The sequence below is a fragment of the Girardinichthys multiradiatus genome, chromosome 22, assembly GCF_021462225.1.
Source record: "Girardinichthys multiradiatus isolate DD_20200921_A chromosome 22, DD_fGirMul_XY1, whole genome shotgun sequence".
Taxonomy (NCBI): Eukaryota; Metazoa; Chordata; class Actinopteri; order Cyprinodontiformes; family Goodeidae; genus Girardinichthys; species Girardinichthys multiradiatus.
In genome coordinates, this window is record NC_061814.1 from 27,360,275 (window position 1) to 27,382,257 (window position 21,983).

The 21,983-nt window shown below is 38.2% G+C and overlaps 2 protein-coding genes across 3 annotated transcripts; both read left to right on the plus strand.

Moving 5' to 3' along the window:
- Positions 1-3,034: 3,034 nt before the first annotated feature.
- LOC124859081 (peroxisomal N(1)-acetyl-spermine/spermidine oxidase-like) lies at positions 3,035-11,547 on the plus strand. The gene is made up of 10 exons (XM_047351581.1): positions 3,035-3,439; positions 4,540-4,716; positions 4,819-4,949; positions 5,042-5,229; positions 6,494-6,675; positions 6,995-7,164; positions 7,370-7,455; positions 7,574-7,686; positions 10,090-10,241; positions 10,362-11,547. The coding sequence occupies exons 1-10, from the start codon at positions 3,286-3,288 to the stop codon at positions 10,476-10,478; spliced, it is 1,470 nt and encodes a 489-aa protein (XP_047207537.1). The 5' UTR covers positions 3,035-3,285; the 3' UTR covers positions 10,479-11,547.
- A 101-nt stretch (positions 11,548-11,648) lies between these two features.
- On the plus strand, positions 11,649-21,948 carry LOC124859080 (peroxisomal N(1)-acetyl-spermine/spermidine oxidase-like). 2 transcript variants are annotated; one of them, XM_047351578.1, is made up of 10 exons: positions 11,649-11,850; positions 14,881-15,057; positions 15,269-15,399; positions 15,534-15,721; positions 19,010-19,191; positions 19,380-19,549; positions 19,673-19,758; positions 19,850-19,962; positions 20,228-20,382; positions 21,142-21,948. In XM_047351578.1, the coding sequence occupies exons 1-10, from the start codon at positions 11,697-11,699 to the stop codon at positions 21,292-21,294; spliced, it is 1,509 nt and encodes a 502-aa protein (XP_047207534.1). In that variant the 5' UTR covers positions 11,649-11,696; the 3' UTR covers positions 21,295-21,948. The 2 variants fall into 2 exon arrangements, with proteins under 2 accessions (XP_047207534.1, XP_047207535.1); XM_047351579.1 differs by having other exon boundaries at positions 14,881-15,051.
- The last annotated feature ends 35 nt before the right edge of the window (positions 21,949-21,983 follow it).

Genomic DNA, 21,983 nt, shown 5'->3' on the forward strand with positions numbered 1-21,983 from the left:
ATAAACAAAATTTAAAACGTGTCTTTCTTTCAACAATTAAAATTTGAAAAACAATCTTTTTTGTTTTGGGAATTGTTTTTCCAATTTAATTTCTAATTCACTTTAAAAAAAAAAAAAACGCCTGATTATTAATTTTTTCTCATATTATTTTGAAACGGAAACAAAAAACGAACCATACATGGATTTGCTGGCAATCTTAGAAAAATAAAAACCAGTAATTCTGGGCTCTATTGAGGCGTAGTGGTTTTTCACAACCTCCAGGATTTTGGGGATTTAGGAACTTGTAATCATGTGCTGTCATGTCTGCAAACCAGACCTGTACGATGAAGCAGACGTTGGATTCAGATTGTAGCTTCCAATTCAGGAAACAGCTAAACGGCAATTCCACCTCATTTTTTGTTACCTTGATCATCTTTAATCTGTTCCAACTCAAAAATTACAGTACTTAGACATTTCAAACCTGGACTCGATTGTTCTACACTAATAGCAGAATCTTTCAAACCCAGTTTGGTATTTGTGAAACTTTTATTTGACTTGTGATAGTTCCATAAAGGACCATGTTAGTGTTTGGTTTTTTTTTTGCATTTGGACCATCTTAGAAGTAGTCCAGTTCCAAAAGTATTAAACATAGACACTTGAAACCTGGACTAGATTGTTCTACACTAATAGCAGAATTTTATAAACATAGTTTGGGGTATGTGAAACCTTTATTTGATTGGTGAAAGTTTAATAAATGGCCATATTTGTGCTTTTTGGCATCTGGACCACCTGAGAACTGGTCCAGCTCCAAAAGTCCTTTATTAAGACACTTCCAACCTGGACTAGATAGTTCTACAGTAATAGCAGAAACCTAGTTTGGGATTTATGAAACCTTTTTTGATTTGTGAAAGTTCCATAAAGGGCTAGATTAGTGCTTTTTTGCATCTGGACTACATTAGAACTGGTCCAGCTCAAAAACTACAGTATTTAGACTCTTCAAAGCTGGATTAGATTGTTTTACACTAATAGCTTAATAAGCATAACTGAAAGAAAACTCAAAATAGGCCAAAGGAGGTGTGTGCTTGTTGGTGGATTAGATGTCTCAATAAAATAGGACCTACTTAAAAATAATAAGAAATGCTCAACATCAAACTACCATATTTTATTATTAATGCAGTTTTCTTCAACAGATTTTCTTGAATTTCAAAGATTTTCATGTCTCCTCCAGCTGCATCAGAATCTCCTCTCTCTCATTGCAAAAAGGCATTTAGCTATGATTTTTTTTTCAGAAATTGTTATTGTTCTTTCTTGACATGATTGTTTTTGATGCTCCTCTTTCTCCAGTCTCTCTTATTCTCTTACCTGTCCTCCATCTAGCCACACTCAATGTGTTCCACTGACTCAGCCCTGGTTAGCTTTCTGACCTTTTTTCAAAGCAGTTATTGATGCCTGAATTACATAACAAATTAAATACCCTAAGGTTTGCCATTACACTTGTAAATTCTGAAAGAAAAAGAAAATATCCCCAGACATGACGTTAAGAAAAGACCATCGTGGGACCAAAGGAACTGTTAAGTGCAAGACCTTGCTAATGATTTGGAGGACTAAACAAAATATGAGTCACAGATGTCTCTTCTTCTGCTCTGTGAGCAAGAAGACGTCCATTTGCATGTTTTATTTTTTATTTATTAGCAATAAAATGAATAATTTGTTGGTTAAACTTTTCTCTTTGTCTCTGCAGTTGTTTGTGTGGCCAGCTGGTCACATAGACTGAATTTGCTCACTGAGGCCAGATTACTCTTTCAAAACTCCCCTCCAGGCCTTGTCACTAGCTTGCTTGGTGGATTAAATGGTGCAACAGCAACAACCTCCTCACCCTTCAAACCTGTTCACTAAATACATTAGACGATATGAAGGCATCTTAATACAGTGTTGAATTGTTTTGTCAAAATGACTACAAGCTGCTTTGCATATAGATTTTCATAAATCCACTAGCCATTTAATAGGCTTCAATTAAAAATAATTAGACAGTGACACAAATGTTAATCTAATCTTAAAAGACGCAAGGCAATTGGATAGCCTGATCAAATTTAAAAATTCTGTAATTATATCAAACCATTTTACAAAGTTATCAGCCCTAAACACCGTAAGGCTCAAAGGTACATGTAAACAGAAGTCTAACTTACCTTAGCTACATGAACTTCCAGCAGACATCTAAGTGCAAGCTTGTCCAGTCTGAACCAGTTAGGAATAGTGAGTATGAGTAAAATGATTGGAGGAGTAGAATATTAATCCTGTATGGTAATGTAACATGGTGTAAACATGTCTGTCTGATTTTAAGTTATAATTTCCCAATTTAATTTGAAAGAACAAATCAGACAAACGTTTTACCGCACAAGAAGAAAAACAGTAAAATGTCAATTGATTCTTGAAAAGTAATCAATCAAAACTCTTTATCTAAATAGACTGTTTCAAGACATTAACCTATCGTGCAGATAAAAAGTACCTTTATAATCTGATAATTCAAACCTACTAAATAGTCATGGGTGTTTGCTCAAAAATGTCAGGTTTTAGCTGGTTTTGAGTGTTCTATAAATTCTGCTCTTTGTGTTCGTCACATTTAGAGCAAGCAAGGAATTAATGGGTTTGAGGATTTTTACCTATTTCAAACAGAGTGGAATATACACAGCTTCATAATAAATATTTCACAAATCTTTCTTTTGGTCCACAGGTTTCTGTCCTCCCTGAGCTCGCCTTAGGACACCTGCTTTACCGTTTGACAGTTGCCCCAGTCTAACTCCCCACCTGCACCTTAAACTTTCACAAGTCCCAAACTAGGGTTTATGAAATTCTGCTATTAGTTCAAATCAATCTAGTCCAGATTAAAAGGGTCTAAGTACTGTAGTTTTAGAGTTGGAGCAGATTAATGATGTTCATGGTACTGAAAATGAGGTCGAATGGCCCTTTAACTGTTTCCCGAAGCGGAAGCTGCAATCGGAATCCAACTTCAGATTCGTACCAATAAGCATGCATTCAGAGTGCTTTCTATTGAAAACAAAGGCCTTTGTGGACAAAAGTCATTTTAACAACCAGTTCATCCTCTGCTGAGATATATAAAGAACAGGTGCGGCTCAGGTGTGTTCTTTATTTCTTCACCTCTGGATCCATTTCCAGGAAACGTAGACTGTAGCTCATAAAGCTGAGAACTTAAACTCTGGGTCTTTCAGAACAGCGACACGGAAGGGCGCAAAGTGAAGAAAAGGAGAAAACTCTTTACAGCAGTTAATCTGACGCACAGAAGCAGCTATGGCTGAAAATATGGACGCAAAAATAGTGATAATAGGCTGTGGGATAGCGGGGATAGCAGCGGCTCAGAGGCTCATTGAATCTGGGTTCACTAATGTCCGGATTCTAGAAGCGACTGGAAGAAGCGGAGGACGAATTAAATCAAGCAGACTTGGTGAGCAGCCAAATACAAGACCTTGAGTTGATTTATAGGCGACAATCCAGACAGATCTAATGAGGCATTAGTTTAGAGATCTGGAAAGATCTTGTTCAGTTTTACATTCATGACAGTACTAGGAAGGATCGGGGAAGATTTAAGTCACGCCTGTTTTTCTAAGGTCTTAAATTTTGTACATTTAATAACCAATAAAAAAGCCTAATTGCAAATTTTGTGTTCCATCTTTAAAAAATTCAAATATAAAATGTGATCCCATATTTATTGCTTGTTTCATGTGTTTTGGTTAAAAAAAAAAAAAAATATTAAGTAGAAGTTAAAACGTAAAAGTAATCAGAGTTTGCCATACAGTGAAAACAATATTTTCAATCATTGTTTAGTTTTAATTTTTTTTTAATCCTTTTTTGCATATGTGTTATCAATGCCACTAATCTTTTATTGGTTTGATCATTTGGATTAAAATATAATTTAATATTATCATTAATATTTTATTTTAATTGCTTTATTCGAGGATTATTTTTATTGAATGGTCTGTGTCTTTGCTGCAAATTTATTATTATTTTTGTCGTTATTGGTATAATTTTTGTTATGATTGTATGAATCTTCATTTTCATCCAACATGGCCAATACATTATGTATAATATAAATATTTGTATAATTTTTTATTTTGTATATTTAAATTTTTTTTAAGAATTTTCTTTTGTTTTCTTTCTTTCTTCAATTAGTTATTTATAAACATAGTAGGCGTATGCTACTCTGCATAAATTTAAACTCCACCTTGTGCTAATGAAGTGTTGACATGTTGCATTGTTGTGTTTAGTTTATAGTGTGTCGTTTTTGTCTTTATGTCTTATGTCTTGGATGTTGGTAATAACAAAAAAGGGAAAAAATAAAAAAAAATAAGTGAACACAAATACAAATTTGACAATAACAATTTAATGTCACAAAGTAACTGCTATCTGATGTCTAAGATTGTGTATGGCCTAAGGTTTTTGGCTATATTGACAGCTTTTGGTTTTTTGAACAAACAAACTTCCTATGTTGTGCCGTAATTTATCAGTTTAAATATAATCCATACACATTTTTGTTTTCCTTCACAGGTAATGCTGTTATAGAAATTGGTGCAGCTTTTATCCACGGTCCTTCTGAAAAGAACCCAGTGTTTTGTCTGGCCCGTGACTATGATCTCCTGGACCCTAAAGCCCTCACTCCAGAGAATCAAGCTGTGGATGTTGATGAAGGTCCTCCTCAGGTTCCCAACTGGTTCACCAGTTCAGGTGAGAGGATCTGAAAACACATCACATTCCCAGTCCAAATCATACAAAATCTTTTAGGCCTCTGGGGAAAACTATTATTTTGATGAATTTTATGGATCTCAGGTCAGAAGGTGAGTCCTGGAACCGTGGAGCCTGCGCTGGAGCTGTTTTATAAGCTTTTGGATAGTACTCCACAATCCAAGAGTCACAAACATGGATCCTTGCCAAGTGTTGGAGATTTCATAAAATCTGAGGTACATTTTCATTCAGATAAAAAAGATGTTTGTTTTCCAAAGCAGGCAAACAGAGGTCTTTAGATTTATTTGTGTGTGTGTCCTTCACGCAGGCACTGAGGCGAACATCAAAGAAGTGGAAAAATAAAGATAAGAGTACCCGGCAGCTGCTGCTGGGCGCCATCAATACCCTGCTGAAGGAGGAATGCTATTCAAGTGCCACTCACTCAATGGATGAGTTAGATCTAGTTGGATTTTCTATGTACCAGAGTATAAAAGGAGTGGACTGCACATTCCCAAGGTTTGCACTCCCTGTGCACATGCATATATGTGAAACCAGTAAATGCTGTCACCAGAGCGAGGGAGGGACCGTCTTTGGATTTGCTTTGCAGTCATTGCTAATCCAGGACGTTTAACTGAAAAGTAGTAGTTAAAGATAAATAACATTAAAAACAAATCATGATTTAATCTAACTAAGAAATTTGTATGATCCCTGTGATGCTACAAAATAAAACAATGCCTGCATTAGTGCAGACAAAACCAAAATTCATCTCTCTGTCCCCTCCTCCATCTTACTATCACTCCGGAAGAAGAAACCAAGATACTTTGATTCCTCTGCTTGAGGCATAGACTGACCACCCATCTTTTTCCTGTTTTGAACCCTGGCCTAAGACTTGCAGGAACTTACTCTCATTGGGAAAACATTCCTTTCTATCCTAATCTGTAAATTTTAAAGCTTTGGAAAATAATTTTTTTATCTTATCTTGGGTTTTTATAGACATGATTATGTATCAGCCATGTTTCTCACTCTAGTTTCTCTGACAATCGTAAGATACGTCTTGATTCAAGCAGCATGTCCTGGAAATCATCAATTAATTCACTCATTATACTTTTTACATTAAAGGAAAGAGTTAAAGTTCGCTTAATCTCATGCAGCTCATGAGGTTTCCCTCCTGATAAAGTTTTTGTCACTTCTTGCTCTGTCTCATCTACAAAATTCAGTTCAGTACAGAATTCTTGGAGCCAATTCCCAACAAAGGTCATCTCAAAGCCCTTTACGAGAAAAACATGTCCGTCCAATTCATAGTAAACATATGACAAAGTCAGTCTAATACATACCAATACAAGCAAATCCTGTAGAAAAATTCTTATACATATTGTTTAGTTTGATCACAATTATAATACAAGAGTCAAATTCAATTGATCATATTATGTCAGTTTGAGAAAACTTGTCCATCTAAACCCTGATTGCTTTACGCACCGACGTATCAGCAATTGCCCCTCAGCATACATAGCAGGATGTACTGCTTGTCTTTCGGTCTAACAATTTTAACTTCATACATTTTGTTTATGATCAGATTCTAATTAATCTCAAAAGATGCACTATATAAAGATCGGTCACAAAGACATTTCTAAGGTAGTAATTACAACATGTGTGATCCGTGACAGTTACACAAGCTCAGTGCAATCTCTGTATACTTACTGCTAAAGTATAGTTTTTATGTGTCATTTTTCTCTACTTGTGAAGAAGCCTGACTTATTGCATCCTTGCTCTCATCTTGCAGTGGGACTGAGAGCCTAATCAGCAGCTTGATGTCAGAGCTCCCCGCTGACTTGGTATCCTACAGTCGGCCTGTGCGCTGCATTCACTGGAGCAACAGTGAGAGTGGAGTGAATGCTGTGACCGTGGAGTGCGAGGATGGGCAGAGGATCTCTGCTGATCATGTCATTGTCACTGTGTCTCTAGGTGGGCTTGTTCTCATACATATTACTGTTATTTCACTACATGGTTGTGATTTCTGGAGAACAATGACTTGGCGGTTTAGAGGCTTTATCTGCAAGAACATTTTTAAGTGCTTGTTACAAATCCAGCTAAGTAAAAATATGATGCTACATGTTGTTATTATTATTACCCATTGCAAATATGGAAAGTGTGTTTACCAGAGTCAACCTCATTTAAGACTTTTTGACCTGTATTAACCAGACATTTTTTCCATATAACCAAAAAACTTGTTGGATCAAATCAAAGCTTATGAAAGCATTAACTTTATTTTGTTTTCCTGCAGGATACCTGAAGAAGCACCACTCCACACTGTTCTCACCTGCTCTTCCCGATCAAAAGCTGCAGTCCATTCAGAAAATAGGATTTGGAACATGTGACAAAATCCTTGTTGAGTTTGAATCCCCCTGGTGGGATGCTGACTGTGAGATCATCTATTTAGTTTGGGATGATGAGGTTTGTAAAACTGCTTTGCACAAAGATGGAGATTTTTCTATAATTATTTGGAGCACAAATCTTGACTATTTCTTGAGCATAAAATGCTGTTGCCAAGATTGTTCTCACATGCACATATGAACCCAAACCAGGACTTGAGTCAGTTCTGTTGATAACATTCCATTTTATAACAAATATGTATGCATATATATATTTTTGTCTTCAGGAAGATATTTCTGACCATGTGTCAGATATAAGCAAAAACTGGATCAGGAAGATCTCATCGTTCACTGTGGTGACACCCTCTGAAAGGTCAGAGATGTCACCTGAAAGAGACAGTACTTTTCTCTGAAAGATTTTATTAAACGTTAATTAGTCCGGATGCAAAGCAGTAACATAACCAGCCTTATGTTGACTATGAACCCTACAGGGGCAACCATGTTCTCTGCGGTTGGATATCTGGACATGAGGCGGAGCACATGGAAACACTTCCTGAGGAGGAAGTCAGGCGCTGTATCACAGAGCTCATACATACATTCACAGGTGATCCTTCCATCTAATCAGAGAAAAATAAAAACGGATGCTGTGTTATTGTTTTCATAGTAGGAACTGAGCTATTTATGGGGCAATACAGGAAGTAAACCTGTTAGAGGCTGCAACAATCTTGAGACTGGGGTTAAAGTTCACCTTCCAGTAGGGCAACCCTAAAGACACAACCAGAGCTGCAGTGGAGAGGTTTAGATTAAAGCTTTTTCATGCATTAGAAATACAGTACACACCAAACGTTTGGACACACCTTCTCATTTAAAGAGTTTTCTTTATTTTCATGACTATGAATATTGTAGCTTCACACTGAAGGCATCAAAACTATGAATTAACACATGTGGAATTATATACTGAACAAAAACGTGTGAAACAACTGAAAATATGTCTTATATTCTAGGTTCTTCAAAGTAGCCTCCTTTTGCTTTGATTACTGCTCCACACACTTTTGGCATTCTGTTGATGAGCTTCAAGAGGTAGTCACCTGAAATGGTTTTCACTTCACAGGTGTGCCCTGGTTTAATAAGTGAGATTTCAAGCCTTATAAATGGGGTTGGGACCATCAGTTGTGTTGTGCAGGAGGTGGACAGAGTACACAGCTGATAGTCCTACTGAATAGACTGTTAGAATTTGTATTATGGCAAGAAAAAAGCACCAAAGTAAAGAAAAACGAGTGGCCATCATTACTTTAAGAAATGAAGGTCAGTCAGTCCGAACAATTGGGAAAACTTTGAAAGTGTCCCCAAGTGCAGTCGCAAAAACCATCAAGCGCTACAAAGAAACTGGCTCACAAGAGGACCGCCCCAAGAAAGGAAGACCAAGAGTCACCTCTGCTGCGGACGATAAGTTCATCCGAGTCACCATCCTCAGAAATCGCAGGTTAACAGCAGCTCAGATTAGAGAACAGGTCAATGCCACACAGAGTTCTAGCAGCAGACACATCTCTAGAACAACTGTTAGGAGGAGACTGTGTGAATCAGGACTTCATGGTAAAATAGCTGCTAGGAAACCACTGCTGAGGACAGGCAACAAGCAGAAGAGACTTGTTTGGGCTAAAGAACACAAGGAATGGACATTAGACCAGTGGAAATCTGTGCTTTGGTCTGATGAGTCCAAGTTTGAGATCTTTGGTTCCAACCAATGTGTCTTTGTGCGGCGCAGAAGAGGTGAACGGATGGACTCTACATGCCTGGTTCCCACCATGAAGCATGGAGGAGGAGGTGTGATGGTGTGGTGGTGCTTTGCTGGTGACACTGTTGGGGATTTATTCAAAATTGAAGGCATACTGGACCAGCATGGCTACCACAGCATCTTGCAGCGGCATGCTATTCCATCCGGTTTGCGTTTAGTTGGACCATCATTTATTTTTCAACAGGACAATGACCCCAAACACACCTCCTGGCTGTGTAAGGGCTATTTGACCAAGAAGGAGAGTGATGGGGTGCTGCGCCAGATGACCTGGCCTCCACAGTCACTGGACCTGAACCCAATCAAGATGGTTTGGGGTGAGCTGGACCACAGAGTGAAGACAAAAGGGCCAACAAGTGCTAAGCATCTCTGGGAACTCCTTCAAGACTGTTGGAAAACCATTTCAGGTGACTACCTCTTGAAGCTCATCAACAGAATGCCAAGAGTGTGCGGAGCAGTAATCAAAGCAAAAGGTGGCTACTTTGAAGAACCTAGAATATAAGACATATTTTCAGTTGTTTCACAATTTTTGTTCAATATATAATTCCGAATGTGTTAATTCATAGTTTTGATGCCTTCCGTGTGAAGCTACAATATTCATAGTCATGAAAATAAAGAAAAGTCTTTGAATGAGAAGGTGTGTCCAAACTTTTGGTCTGTACTGTACCTAGACTTAAATCAAAGTGAGAATCTGCAGCTAAACTTGAAAATGAATGTACTGAGTGTGAACTATTTTGCAGAGAACGGGTATAAATTTCAGTCTCTAGATGCGCAAAACAGGTAGAGAGAAACATTTTCCACTATAGTTGATTTGAAAGACGGTTCTGCAAACGTTTTACCCAGAGGGGAATGAGGATATTAATGTGTTTTCCAGGACTACCTCTTGTTATCAGTTAAATGGAAACCTTTAGCCACACTTTTCAGATTGCCATACTCAAAAAACATAAAGCTAAAAACATGTAGCTGTGCTTCTCCTCCACTTTACTGTTATGACTCACTGTGTGTTTTTCTATTTAATAAGATTCCAATAATATACATTAAGATCTCTGGTTTCAATATGACACAATGTGAAAAGTTCAATAAGGATCAATAGGCACTGTTGGTGTAACACATAAATCAGCCATGTTTTCCTTGGTGGACTGTAAAGTCTTAAATGTATAAATCTATGTTTTGTTGTGTTAGTGGACTGTTTTTAGCATAATTGTCTGTGTTTAGGAGACCATACCATCACACCAAAGACAATCGTGTGTACCCGGTGGTTTCATGATCCCTGGACGTTAGGATCCTACTGCCACCCAGCAATCGGTTGTTCAGCACAAGATTTTAAAAACATGATGGAGCCATTGCCTAAGAGAGGAAAGAAACAGGTTCACAGATGAACAATTTCTATTTAAATACACACTAATATTTGGCTAGAAACTGCATGCCAGGACAAAGATTGTATGTTAAACTGCTGTTATTTATGGATGTCTATGGGTTTGTTTCAGCCCCTGCAGGTGTTGTTTGCCGGAGAAGCGACTCATCCCTTCTACTACTCCAGCCTCCATGGAGCACTCCTCTCTGGACAGAGGGAAGCTGACAGACTCATCGCTCACTACTCTTAGACCAGTCCTCTTCATTTAGACCAGAAAAGTTAAAGATTGAAAACCCCTTAGTATAAAAGGATATTTCATGTCCTTTTAATCAAGTGACAGAGATGGAAACATATTGTCATAAAAGTATGCTGTCATAAGTCGTCAGTAAATACCTACAGTATTTACTGTAGGCACATAAAGAGGATCAGCCGGGGCAAAGTTCAGCAACAGGCAGTTAATTAACCTGGAAATATGCAGCAAGTAGCAAACACTCTGTAATTAATCTGACAGGGACTGGATGCAACTGGGTCAATGGTTCAACTTAAATTCTTTAATGTTATTTGGAAACAAGTTTGTGGATGGGAATGAGTAGCAAGGTAATGGGAAGCAGGATCCCTGAAGAAATGTCTGTCAGTCTTAGTTGATTTCTGTTATTTTTTTAATCAATTTTTCATCTCCTACACTAAAGAGCTGTAAAAGTGGCATTGTCTAGAAAGAGGTAATAATTATAAAAATGAATTCCAGTAGTTGTCTTTGTGTGTCTCTGTATGTGGGAAGGTTTTAAAACAACAGATGATGGCATTTATTTTTTAGTTTCTGCATCCATTTTCTCTGAAAATTAATGCATTTCCAGAGAACAAAATGGAAAGAGTACAGGGAAATGGGACAATGTTTCAGAGGTGAGTGATGAAAAACGTAGCTGTAAAGAAGTTTTCTATGTCCAAGTTCGTCAACATCAAGACTGGACTTCAAAGAAAGACCTGACACCATTCAAGGTTTCTTCAAGGGGCAACAATAGATATGGACTTGTATGGTTGTGGCTATAATGAGTACTCAAATTTGGTCTTAATGTCTATATCTAATGTTCTGTAAAAATGGAGATTGGTCAGAATTAGGTTCGTTATTAGTCTGATGCTTTAGAATCATTAAGCTAAATAAATGTGCAGGTTGATAAGCCCAATAAGGCTATTGAACAGTTTAGGTAATGCCGTGAAAATACAATTTTTGTCAGATCTTTAAAGACTAAGCGCTATATGGATGTTATTGTAAAAGCATACATACCTGTGATTTAAAAAAAATAAAGTCACAACAAACAATACGATGTGTCAATTGAATTTATGAAATTAATTTTAAAATAAAAATTGGAGTGCGAAAGCTTTTATTTTGACAGTCTTAACAAGAGGCTATTTCCGTCGCCCGTCTGGTAAGCGGAAGTAGAACGTTGTTCCGAGGAAGTGTGCCGAGGCAATGGCTGGAAATGGGAACGTAAACATTGTTGTTGTAGGCTGTGGGATAGCGGGGATAGCAGCGGCTCAGAGGCTCGTTGAATCTGGGTTCACTAATGTCCGGATTCTTGAAGCGACTGGAAGAAGCGGAGGACGAATTAAAACAGGCAGACTTGGTGAGTCCGACAGACTCAGGAACAACTTTACAACTGACCAAACTCATTCTGACTAAGATACATTATCTGATTCAATAGATTATTTTTAGGTCAGTAGGAGAATTTAAATGTCCTAACAAGGCAGGTTGGTTTTTTTTTTAATGACTTCAGTGATAATGGCTGACAGCTGGAGGTATCTTACACATGTTAGTTGAAGTTAAAGCATCAGGTTGGAGTCACGGTAAAAATAGACTCCGAGTTTTAAATACGCCGCTTAGGTTCATGTCTTTTTAAATTAAAATCTCGCGATGTCCTTCAGCAACAGTCACCTTATTAATGAATAAAGTCCACGCAAGCTGCAGTACAGGTGCATGTCAAGAAATGGCAGTGCATCGATTTTTTATTTTTTTATTTAGTTAATTCAAAATGAAACATATATAGGTTCATATTACACAGAATGGTGTATTTCAAACGTTTATTACTGTTTGTTATGATATTTACGCCATACAGATAATGAAAACTTATATATACAGTACAGACCAAACGTTTGGACACACCTTCTCATTCAAAGAGTTTTCTTTTTTTTTCATGACTATGAATATTGTAGCTTCACACTGAAGGCATCAAAACTATGAATTAACACACGTGGAATCATATACTGAACAAAAAAGTGTGAAATAACTGAAAATATGTCTTATATTCTAGGTTCTTCACCTTTTGCTTTGATTACTGCTCCGCACACTCTTGGCATTCTGTTGATGAGCTTCAAGAAGTAGTCACCTGAAATGGTTTTCACTTCACAGGTGTGCCCTCAGACGAAAGCACAGATTTCTACTGGTCTAATGTCCATTCCTTGTGTTCTTTAGCCCAAACAAGTCTCTTCTGCTTGTTGCCTGTCCTCAGCAGTGGTTTCCTAGCAGCTATTTTACCATGAAGGCCTGATTCACACAGTCTCCTCTTAACAATTGTTCTAGAGATGTGTCTGCTGCTAGAACTCTGTGTGGCATTGACCTGTTCTCTAATCTGAGCTGCTGTTAACCTGTGATTTCTGAGGCTGGTGACTCGGATGAACTTATCGTCCGCAGCAGAGGTGACTCTTGGTCTTCCTTTCCTGGGGCGGTCCTCATGTGAGCCAGTTTCTTTGTAGCGCTTGATGGTTTTTGCGACTGCACTTGGGGACACTTTCAAAGTTTTCCCAATTGTTCGGACTGACTGACCTTCATTTCTTAAAGTAATGATGGCCACTCGTTTTTCTTTACTTAGCTGCTTTTTTCTTGCCATAATACAAATTCTAACAGTCTATTCAGTAGGACTATCAACTGTGTACTGTATCCACCTCCTGCACGACACAACTGATGGTCCCAAACCCATTTATAAGGCTTGAAATCCCACTTATTAAACCTGACAGGGCACACCTGTGAAGTGAAAACCATTTCAGGTGACTACCTCTAGAAGCTCATCAACAGAATGCCAAGAGTGTGCGGAGCAGTAATCAAAGCAAAAGGTGGCTACTTTGAAGAACCTAGAATATAAGACATATTTTCAGTTGTTTCACACTTTTTTGTTCAGTATATAATTCCACATGTGTTAATTCATAGTTTTGATGCCTTCAGTGTGAAGCTACAATATTCATAGTCATGAAAATAAAGAAAACTTTGAATGAGAAGGTGTGTCCAGACTTTGGTCTGTACTGTGTATAGTATAATGAATCTAAAAAAAGTGTCACTTATTGCATTAATCATATTTTCTATGATATTTTAATTTACTGAGGAGCGCTTAAACAGATTAGAATAAATATTACATAATTTTAATATTATTACATAACTTTCAGTACATTGTTCTTTTATGATTACAACATATAAGCCATTTTTAATTATGTCAGTGGGATCAATATCCTACTGAATGATATAATGATACATTTCCTGTTGTCTGCCAAGGCCACCACGTTTTTACTTAAAATGTCAGTAATTTAAAGAATTGATGATGCCTTGCACTCTAAGAGGGTTCCCAGGGCCTTTGGAGAAGAAACAGGCACAAAGCATCACAGGTCCTCCACTGTACTTAATAGTGGGCAGGAAGTGTTTTTCACATATTTGTCCCATGTTTCACACATGTCAACAGGTGTGGAGGGAAGTGTATAAATGAAAAGTGACTGTAACCAGTTTGAAAAGTGTATTAGTGGCTTTGTGAGCTGAATCTCGTTTTGAGTAACTGTCATGTTAAAAAAAAAAAAAGTATACCCTCACTCTAGTAGTTTGAGAAGATTCCTTTTGTGAGCTGTGACTTATAGAAAGTCCCTGCACTGTGGTCTCCTCGATTCGTGCCAAGCAACAGAAAACAGGACTGATGGTTTGTGCGTCTTGGTGTATTAGTTATATGGAGACATGTGTATGTAAATGTTCTTTGGATTTGAATGCACATGTTTGAGTCAGATCTGAAGGAGACCAAGGCTACCATCTGCAAGTGTTTCTTGGCTTTTCTTTTTTCTCATGTTCCACACCGTTTATCTGTAAAATGTTAAGATTTTGTCTAGGTTTGACAAGACATGACCTTTGCATATACATTGGCCTGCTTGGCATTGAAAAAGATTTCAAAGGTTGTCTTTATTCTGGAACAATAAAGCCTTATCTATATCATTCCAAGACTTCATGGAAGGAAATCAGGAGTTCTTATCTTATACATATACCTTGTAAAACTTATACCTTGTAAAACTTATACCTTGTAAAACTATAGTATATCCTGAAGTACTTCATGTAACAGCTTTGCAAACATGTTAGAAATCTAAAGAGTACACAACTAATAAAAAAGATCATGATTAAAATCTGGGTGAAGAGGCAAATGCAGCTGAGGTGTGTTATGGAAAATAATTACAATTAAAAGGTGAGAGACAGAAATATGCTCAAAGCAAGTAACAGTATAAATTCTCATATTTCATTAGATTGTAATGTGATGTAATTTTAAGAAAACCTTAACTGGTATAACTCAGCAAAGTTTCTGGGAAAATAGAAAAGCACTCCAGTTTTGTATTGATTTTAAGTGTGTCCTCTGTAGGTGATAAAGTCATTGAGATTGGAGCAAACTGGATCCATGGACCCTCTGAGGAGAACCCAGTGTTTCGTTTTGCCCGCCAGTATGGGCTCCTAGACCCAGAGGCCCTGACCCCAGAGAACCAGGCATTGGACACTGGAGGACATTCCCTCTGGGTTCCCAACATCTTCACCAGTTCAGGTAGTCAACCATTTGAGTCTCATATCGCTCACTTATGTACTCTGTTATGACCATTTGAAAGATGAAACAAACTAGACGTCTTTAAATCAAATATGTGTTTTTCATTACTGCATGTAAAAAAACAGATCATTGATTTACATACTCTGGCACTTATGCAAAGTATGATACACTGGAAAAAATTATGTTTCTTTGCTTTCTGTGATGTGTGCAGGTAGGAAGCTTGATGTCAAGGACGTCTATCCAGCTCACGAGTTGTTTGCTGAGCTGCTGAGTGAAAGTTCAGAGTTTCAAAATCAAAAAGGAGAGCCCTGTGTCAGTGTGGGAGATTTCATACGCTCAGAGGTTTGTTTCTTTCCTTAACTGAAAAATAATTTTAGTCGTTCCCCTAACGGTAAAATTATCTGAGATTAGTTTCCAACCATCAAGATGTTCTTGCTGCTGAAATGACTTCTTATTTTGTTGCTATCTGTTTGGAGGTGAGACAACGAGTTGCAGAGAAATGGAAAGATATCGACTCGGCCACCAGATCACTGCGACTGTGCATGATCAGTAGCATGTTTAAGAGAGAGTGCTGTATTAACGGGACACACAGCCTGGATGAGATGGGTCTAGGGGCCTTTGGGCAATACAAGATCCTGCCGGGATTGGACTGTACCTTTCCAGGGTACGTACTTTGACTGTGTATTAGTGGTGCAGCAACCTCACATACAGTGCTGGCCACATTTGTTGGCACACCTGGTAAATACACTGCTCAAAAAATAAAGGGAACTCTTAAACAACACAATATAACTCCAAGTAAATCAAACTTCTGTGAAATCAAACTGTCCACTTAGGAAGCAACACTGATCGACAATCAATTTCACATGATGTTCAAATGTAATAGACAACAGGGGGAAATCTTTGGCGATTATCAAAACACACTCGATAAAGGAGTGGTTCTGCAGGTGGGGACCTATGCTTTCTGGCTGATGTTTTGGTCACTTTTGAATGTTGGTGGTGCTTTCACACTCGTGGTAGCATGAGACGGACTCTACAACCCACACAAGTGACTCAGGTAGTGCAGCTCATCCAGGATGGCACATCAATGTAAGCTGTGGCAAGAAGGTTTGCTGTGTCTATCAGCGTAGTGTCCAGAGCCTGGAGGCGCTACCAGGAGACAGGCCAGTACACCAGGAGACGTGGAGGAGACTGTAGGAGGGCAACAACCCAGCAGCAGGACCGCTACCTCCGCCTTTGTGGAAGGAGGAACAGGAGGAGCACTGCCAGAGCCCTGCAAAATGACCTCCAGCAGGCCACAAATGTGCATGTGTCTGCACAAACTGTTAGAAACCGACTCCATGAGGATGGTATGAGGCCCCGACGTCCACAAATGGGGTTTGTGCTCACAGCCCAACACCGTGCAGGACGCTTGGCATTTGCCAGAGAACACCAGGATTGGCAAATTCACCACTGGCGCCCTGAGCTCTTCACAGATGAAAGCAGGTTCACTCTGAGCACATGTGACAGACGTGACAGAGTCTGGAGACACCGTGGAGAGCGATCTGCTGCCTGCAACATCCTTCAGCATGACCGGTTTGGCAGTGGGTCAGTAATGGTGTAGGGGGGCATTTCTTTGGAGGGCCTCCATGTTCTCGCCAGAGGTAGCCTGACTGCCATTAGGTACCGAGATGAGGTTCTCAGACCCCTTGTGAGACCATATGCTGGTGCGGTTGGCCCTGGGTTCCTCCTAATGCAGGACAATGCTAGACCTCATGTGGCTGGAGTGTGTCAGCAGTTCCTGCAAGATGAAGACATTGAAGCTATGGACTGGCCCGCCCGTTCCCCAGACCTGAATCTGATTGAGCACATCTGGGACATCATGTCTCGCTCCATCCACCAACGTCACGATGCACCACAGACTGTCCAGGAGTTGGCGGATGCTTTAGTCCAGGTCTGCGAAGAGATCCCTCAGGAAATCATCCGCCGTCTCATCAGGAGCATGCCCAGGCTTTGTAGGGAGGTCATACAGGCACGTGGAGGCCACACACAATACTGAGCCTCATTTTGACTTGTTTTCAGGACATTACATCAAAGTTGGATCAACCTGTAGTGTGTTTTTCCACTTTAATTTGGGTGTGACTCCAAATCCAGGCCTCCATTGGTTAATAAATTTGATTTCCATTGATGATTTTTGTGTAATTTTGTTGTCAGCACATTCAACTTTGTACAGAACAAAGTATTCAAAGAGAATATTTCATTCATTCAGATCTAGGATGTGTTATTTGAGTGTTCCCTTTATTTTTTTTGAGCAGTGTATATAAAAAAACTATAATTTTTTCTTGCATTATGATAGTCTTAATGAAATTAATGGAATATCCATATTTTATTTCCAGTACCTGTATTCAGGATTTAGATCTGGGGACTTAGATGACCATAGAAGAAAGTTTCTTTTTTTGAGTAGTGAATAATTTCTGTGTTGAGCTGCCCATGTTTTGAATCACTATCATTGCCAAAATACCCAATGATGCATTTTCAGTTAACAGGTAGAGTCAACCAGTTTGTTTAGCTAAAATCTCCTGCTATTTTAAAGAGTCTATTCTGCCATGCACTCTTACAAGGCTCCCAGGGTCTTTGGGAGAGATTCTGGCCCACAGCACCACAGATCCTGCACCTAACAGTAGACATGAGGTGATTCTCAACATATTGATCTTTTTTATTTTTAAACCAAACCCACCTGAGTGTTGGCTGAAAAGCATCATCATTATAATGTCAATGTGTGCAACATCACAATTACAAAAGACTGCTCGGAATGCAATGTTTAAGTGATAATATTTTGGGTGACATCCAATAAAGCTCTGCATTAATAGATTTGGGCAGTTTTAAGGATATTTACTGCCCTTTATCTCGCATGCTAATCCAGATTTTAGCCACTTAGATCATAAAGCGGTAGGAGAGTGTTGGGGAAACTGTGAGGAAGGAAAAAATGTGATGGTGATCATAATGGTCATCATCGTGGCCACATTCAACAATATCTTGTTGTCGTGTTTTCCTAACATTGTGCAGATCTAGCCCTCTGTGTCATGACCCGTTTATAACCATGGTAACAGAAAGCATTGTATTTCTAATTACAAATTCCTAGAAACCCTTATCCAATTTTTAAAGGTTACATCTATTTTAACCCCTTTATGCCTGAATTTGTATTCAGATATGCAGAAGAAAATAGTATTATATTGGGTTTTTGCTACTGATGAGAACAAAATAACTAAAATAACTAAATTAATAGAGATTTAACTTGATGAATTGCACCTACAATTATTGTTAATTTAGGTATGACACTAATTAGCAACACTAGGCACTTGTGAAATAAACCAGATTTTTAAATCTCAATATGCAGATTATTTAAATAATCATGACAGACTATTTACAAAGTTTACAGATCCAAATGGTCTGCAAAACTCGTACTTCCGCTTTCATGAACAATTTGTAGTTCACACTCTGATCACTAGATGGTGCTAAAACACTTCTAATCGAATCTTTGGAATGAGAAGCATATCAACCAAATATTGTGGTACACATACACCACCTTGGCTTTATTCAGACAGGAAATGAGAGGAAGATAATTCACAACACTCATCCAAAAGGGTTTAAAGGGTAACAACAGGGTTTTTATGGTTACAAGTAATTGTGGCATCTGTGAGTTTGTTAAAAACTGTTATTTCTTAACTTGAGTTTTTTCTTTTACCCAATAAATGTCCTCACATTAAAGATGGGATTAAAGGTAAGATTTTTTCCATCTTTGCTGGATGTGCCACTAATGTTGGCCAGCACTGTAGAGCTTTCAGCATCGAGGAAAAATGTCAGTTCAGTAATTATACAATTTAATGGCTTATGAACCAGAAACTCATTGATTCAGGACACAGTTCATGTATTCTAATTTATTAGTATTATTTTTTTTTCTTTCCTGTCTTTGTAGTGGCTATGAAGGTCTTATTACAAACTTGATGTCAGAGCTCCCTGATGGTTTAGTGAGCTACAATCGACCTGTGCGGTGTGTCCACTGGAGCAACACCAAGGAGGAACAAAACTCAGTAACGGTGGAGTGTGAGGATGGGGAAAGGATTGTCGCGGATCATGTTATCGTAACGGTGCCTTTAGGTAATTACAGTCAAAAACAAACTCACGTCATATTTCTATCAATTATAATTGTCCTATAAACATTTATTATTCCACTTTTTGCAGTCCTACGCAGATTAATTTTTCAATCCTACCTGGACATGAAAAACTGTTTTAAGCAGTTCATTCGATTTTCTGCTATATAATGCCTTAATCTGCCGTTTGGTTAGGATACCTGAAAAGACACCATTCAAGCCTGTTCCAACCTCCTCTCCCTCTTCACAAGCTGCACTCCATCCAGAAGCTCGGTTTTGGGACCAACAACAAAATATTTGTGGAGTTTGACGCACCGTGGTGGGATGCTGACTGTGATGTCATTCAGCTGGTGTGGGAGGATGAGGTGAGACCATCAGCTGCAACTGTTGTCCTGCAGACATTTTATTTTTTAGAGGGATTACATCTCAATAAAAACTTCTCATAACTTTGTGTTCAATGTTTGTTTTATCTTCTGCTTTGGGACCAGGATGCATTGGTGGATCAGGTCCCAGATGTGCAGAGATCCTGGATAAAGAAGCTGTTTGGCTTCACTGTGGTCCAACCCACTGAAAGGTCTTCATATACAAATCTCACACTGATAATGTCAAACTTATTTTGAGTTTTATCTGTTGTAATAGATGTGTTTTCTTGTTCTGTTCTTCAGGTATGGTCATCTTGTCTGTGGCTGGATCGCAGGGCATGAGTCTGAGCATATGGAGACACTGTCTGAGCAGGAAGTCATGCATGCCGTCACACAACTTATCCGCAGATTCACAGGTGAGTTTTTAAACTTTAAGAACACTAAGAGGGACCTCAGTTTAAACTGTTGTTTTTTTTTTTACATCATTATATTTGAGTTTCTATTAGTGACGATACATAGTCTTTCTTTATTCTTGCTATTGGTGGTGGGGGAAAAAAAACGTTTCCCATGCAAACTTACAAACATGCTAGTTCCTGCAAAACCACTCTTAGCCTCTTATCACTATTTACAATTTCAGTTATCAAGTTCCTTCAGTTTGTTTGGATTTATGTTTTTCTTCAGGGAATCCTTCCATCACTCCACGGAGAATCCTGCGCTCCCAATGGTTCCATGACCCCTGGACAAACGGATCTTACAGCCACCTGGCAACGGGCTGCTCAGAGCAGGACTTGAAGAACATGATGGAGCCTCTGCCGCTGAATGAATCGAAAGCACGAGTATGTGCATTTAGATTAAAGACGTAAACAGACGTAAACACCATCTGACATACATTCATGTGAAAAGTAATTTGATTTGAGGTTTTATATATTCAGTATTCCTAAAAACTGGAAGCATCCATTCATCCATCCTAGTTTGTGCTTTTTTGCAGGTTCACTAATAAAAGCCTCACCAATGTAGGAATATGTCCTATAAATACGTTGTGAAGATTTTGATTTATTCTGTAGTTTAACAATTGGCAACACATAACTGAGAACTTGACTCTGGAAAAGTATGTTGTATCGTCACAAATGGGTAGGAACCCTGTATTAGTACAAAATGCTCTGGTCTCTAAGTTACTTCTAAGAAGAAGAAGTTGGAAAAAAGAGGTTGTTTGGCCTTCCCATTATCTAGACTAAAATTGTGCTGAGGTCAAATCTCAGCACAGTTTAAGTTGCATACAACTAATGTTTATCAAATGAAGCAATGGTTCACAGAAGACAGAATAAAGAATCTCAAGAACAATCTGAGACTGACACATTCATATGCAGGCAGCAATTATCTTAATTCATTTTTCTTTTGTTAATAAAGGTATAATGTAGTGTAATATGTCAATTATATGTCTGTGTGCTTGTTCAGCTGAGGTTGCTGTATGTACCTTTTTTGACCAATTGATTTTGTATTATGTCCTCAGGTAGAACGTTTAAAGTGGCTGTGTTTTAACTGACTGTATGATTGCATTATTGACTCTTAATTCTAACTTTTTAACATCTTCCAAGCCCCTGCAGGTGTTGTTCGCTGGAGAGGCCACTCATCTCTGCTATTTTTCCACCGTCCATGGAGCGCTTCTCACTGGGTGGAGAGAGGCTGACAGACTCATCTCCCACTACTCCTCCAGTAATCCCTCCGCACGCCCTACGTCAAAGCTTTAAAAGAGCCGCACTGTTGCCACAATAGAGGTTTAGCAAATTTAAGTAATATAAAGTTTACCTTTTATGATACATGTGAAAATTACAAAGCGTGAATGAGCTAATGGATTGTACAACACATTATGTTGCAATGCTTTAAAGCTGCAACCTTACACCTACAGGTGCATCTTAATATATTTGAATATTATTGAAAAATGCATTTATTTCAGTAGCTCAATTCAGTGAGTGAAACATGTATTTATTTATTTTTTTAATTATGATGATTTTCTGCTTACAGGTAACAAAAACATGAGATTTACCATTAGGATATTACATCGGACCAATAAAAAAAGTCTAATACAGAAATGTAGGTTTAATGAAAAGTATTTTTAATACCTGCTTAAAGGTTATTTCTAAAAAGCTACTTTTAATCTTACAAACAAGCCTAGAACTCATTTTCCAGTTAACTGAGATGTACGTGTTCTCTTGGAAACAATATGGACCTTTTTTGTAAACTTTTAATAAGAGTACATGTCCAATACTGATTAAAAATTACTTTGTTTTTTTTAATACAGATCTTTTTTTTTTCTTTCAAATAATTTTCAGTGATCCGCTGTATTAGTCTGATGTTTATGAACTGACTGCAAATAACTGAATAAATTCTACATTTTTACCATCTTTTGTATGTGGGGTGTTGTATGGATTAACAGAGA